The sequence below is a fragment of the Hordeum vulgare genome, chromosome 3H (assembly GCF_904849725.1).
Source record: "Hordeum vulgare subsp. vulgare chromosome 3H, MorexV3_pseudomolecules_assembly, whole genome shotgun sequence".
Taxonomy (NCBI): Eukaryota; Viridiplantae; Streptophyta; class Magnoliopsida; order Poales; family Poaceae; genus Hordeum; species Hordeum vulgare.
In genome coordinates this window covers 81,321,062-81,323,887 of record NC_058520.1, presented here as the reverse complement: position 1 = coordinate 81,323,887, position 2,826 = coordinate 81,321,062, and the positions used below count along the sequence as shown (strand labels likewise).

General features: G+C 53.5%; 1 protein-coding gene across 1 annotated transcript; it reads left to right on the top strand.

Moving 5' to 3' along the window:
* The first annotated feature begins 407 nt into the window (after positions 1-407).
* Positions 408-1,843, top strand: LOC123439569 (probable carboxylesterase 15). The gene has a single exon (XM_045116266.1). The coding sequence runs from the start codon at positions 472-474 to the stop codon at positions 1,633-1,635; it is 1,164 nt and encodes a 387-aa protein (XP_044972201.1). The 5' UTR covers positions 408-471; the 3' UTR covers positions 1,636-1,843.
* The last annotated feature ends 983 nt before the right edge of the window (positions 1,844-2,826 follow it).

Genomic DNA, 2,826 nt, shown 5'->3' with positions numbered 1-2,826 from the left:
GGTCGTGCCGTGTCCACCCGTGTGCCCAGCCTCCAGGCCCAGGCACGGTCCGAGGCGTACTTCGTACCGGGCCCGAGCACGATTAGCCCGTGCCGAGCCGGGTCCGTGTCATGTCAGACACGCGGGCTGTCGGGCCGGCCTGGTTTACACGGTCCGTTCGATTAGATCTGTCCCAGCTTATGTGCTGACTTCTCTCAGATCTAATGTTGAACCTGGTAGCCAACAGGTGTGGCATGAAGATCTCTCCGTTGATGTAATTCGTGTTGTGACCGCCCGATTTGGCTGGTCCCTCGTAAGTTAGAATGCAAGGTGTCCCTGATTAAAAAAGAACGCATTTTTGCGAAGTAAAAAATGAGAATGACGTATCGTTTGACATGATTTCGTATTCCCTCAACAGCAAAGAAAAGCAAGAACCTTCCGATCGCGCGTCACGCTTGACCTCGAGAAGACGAGAGCTGCCACCAATCACCAATGCGAGCGTGCCGTCTGATCGACATAACCTTCGTGAGTACTCTACTATATATATCTGATGCCCCATTGATTCAGGAATCGCGACAACCTGCCGGGCGTCCGACGGCGCCGATCCATTACACGATGTCTGACGAAGACACCGCAGCACCGCTGGTCATGGAGGACCTGCCAGGCGTCCTCAAACTCCTCAGCGACGGCTCTGTCGTCCGCGGCGACGAAGCCGTGCTCTGGCCAAAGGACCCGTTGCCGGACGTCCCCGGCGTGCAGTGGAAGGACGCCCTGTACCACGCGCCGCGCGGCCTTAGCGTCCGCGTGTACAGGCCGTCGTCACCGGTGAAGACGGCCGGCGGCCCAAAGCTCCCGGTGCTGGTGTACTTCCACGGCGGCGGCTACTGCCTCGGCTCCTTCGCGCAGCCACACTTCCACACCTACTGCCTCCGCGCCGCCGCCGAGCTCCCGGCGGTCGTGCTGTCCGTCCAGTACCGCCTCGCCCCAGAGCACCGCCTCCCCGCGGCCATCCAGGACGGCGCGGCTTTCCTCTCCTGGCTACGCGACCAGGCCGAGCTCGGCGTTGGGGCTGACCTCTGGCTCGCTGAATCGGCTGACTTTGGCCGGACGTTCATCTCCGGGGCATCGGCGGGCGCGAACCTGGCCCACCACGTCACGGTCCAGGCCGCTTCGGCGCAGGAAGACGTCCACCCGGTACGCCTCGCCGGGTACGTCCTCATCTCTGCGTTCTTCGGCGGTGCCGAGCGGACGGAGACGGAGGCCGACCCTCCGGCGGACGTGTCCCTGACGGTCGAAGGATCCGACATGTTCTGGCGCATGTCACTGCCGGTGGGGGCGAGCAGGGACCACCCGGTGACCAACCCGTTCGGCCCGGAGAGTCCCAGCCTTGCGTCCGTGGATCTCCCGCCGGTGCTCGTGGTGGCGCCGGAGAGCGACGTGCTCCGCGACCGCGTGATGGGGTACGCGGCGACGCTGAGGGAGATGGGGAAGGCCGTGGAGGTGGCCGAATTCGCCGGAGAACAGCACGGGTTCTCTGTCCTCCGGCCGTTCGGCGAGGCGGCCAACGAGCTGATGCGAGTCCTTAAGCGGTTTGTGTACACGTCAACGCTCAGTAATAGTACGTCCCACTCCCACTGCGCGTTGATGTGTTGGTGATCTCCTGATACTTGTGTGGCAAATCGTTTGAATTTTGGGAAATTGGAATAATGTAAATGCAGCCACACAACCTGACGAACCATTTGATGGTCTCAGTGTAAGAAGAATAGAACTGCATTCTGAAAGTGAAAGAGATCTGAAAACCCTATGTGAGATGTTCTGTGCTGTCTCATTAGTGATGTTGCGGGTGTGTTGAGATCTTTCAACTTTCTCCAGATTTCATTGGAACTAATATTCCTAAATTGTTTCAACATCGTACCATGAACATAAGCAGAATTATTCCGAGTTACTACTGTTGAAAGACAATGTGATATTAGCTTCACATCGTATCGTAGGACACCAAAACTAACATAAGCAGAATCTTGATTCATCAATCAACATGACATAGTCATAAATCTATGAGCAATTCGACTTCTCTAACATCCGTTGTCGCTAACTCTACCACCACCAGGCTGCCTTCGCCACTGTCGCTTTCAAAACCCTACCTAGCATCGAGGGAGAGGGTACTGGGCTACTGGCTCGGGTGTGGTGACATGGTTCGGACCAGGTTGGGGCCTCATTTATCACGTTGGACACATTTTGCACGAATCCTCAGCCAATGTGAGGGCTGACTCGTCTATCTATGTCGAATTAACAGCGGCCCCCACTTGACAAAATGATGCAAAACTTTAAAATGGGTAAAATTAGACCAACTTGTTTAGCTGTGGTAGAAACTAGGACAATTTTTATACTCCTCAAATAGAGCAAGAAATATCCCAAATTGACACTTACAAGTAAAATTTAAGTTCACTACAAATAGTCTATGGTAGTAAGTGAAAGTAGTACCAAATCACTCAAATATGTCTCCTTCCTCGTGAATATGATATCAAAAAAGTATCTGGAATACTAATATAATGGGCACCAAGTCATATCTGAATGACTTCCTGAGGAGGTTCTCTCCTGAGGCGATCATTCTTCTTCAGAAAAAAGACATCCGTCGAGACAATCTTGGCCGGACTTGGAAGGAGAAGCAAATATCTCCGGTGCCTACATTAAAAAAGTCCAATATTGACACAAACACATAGGAAACGAAAAAGTAAATCCCCAACCGATGGAGTTGAGCAAAACTACCGACTAAAAGTTCAAAGACTCAAAAGAAATTGGAGCACTACGTACCTCTTCCTTACTGATCTTCACTGTCTTTTCCTGCAA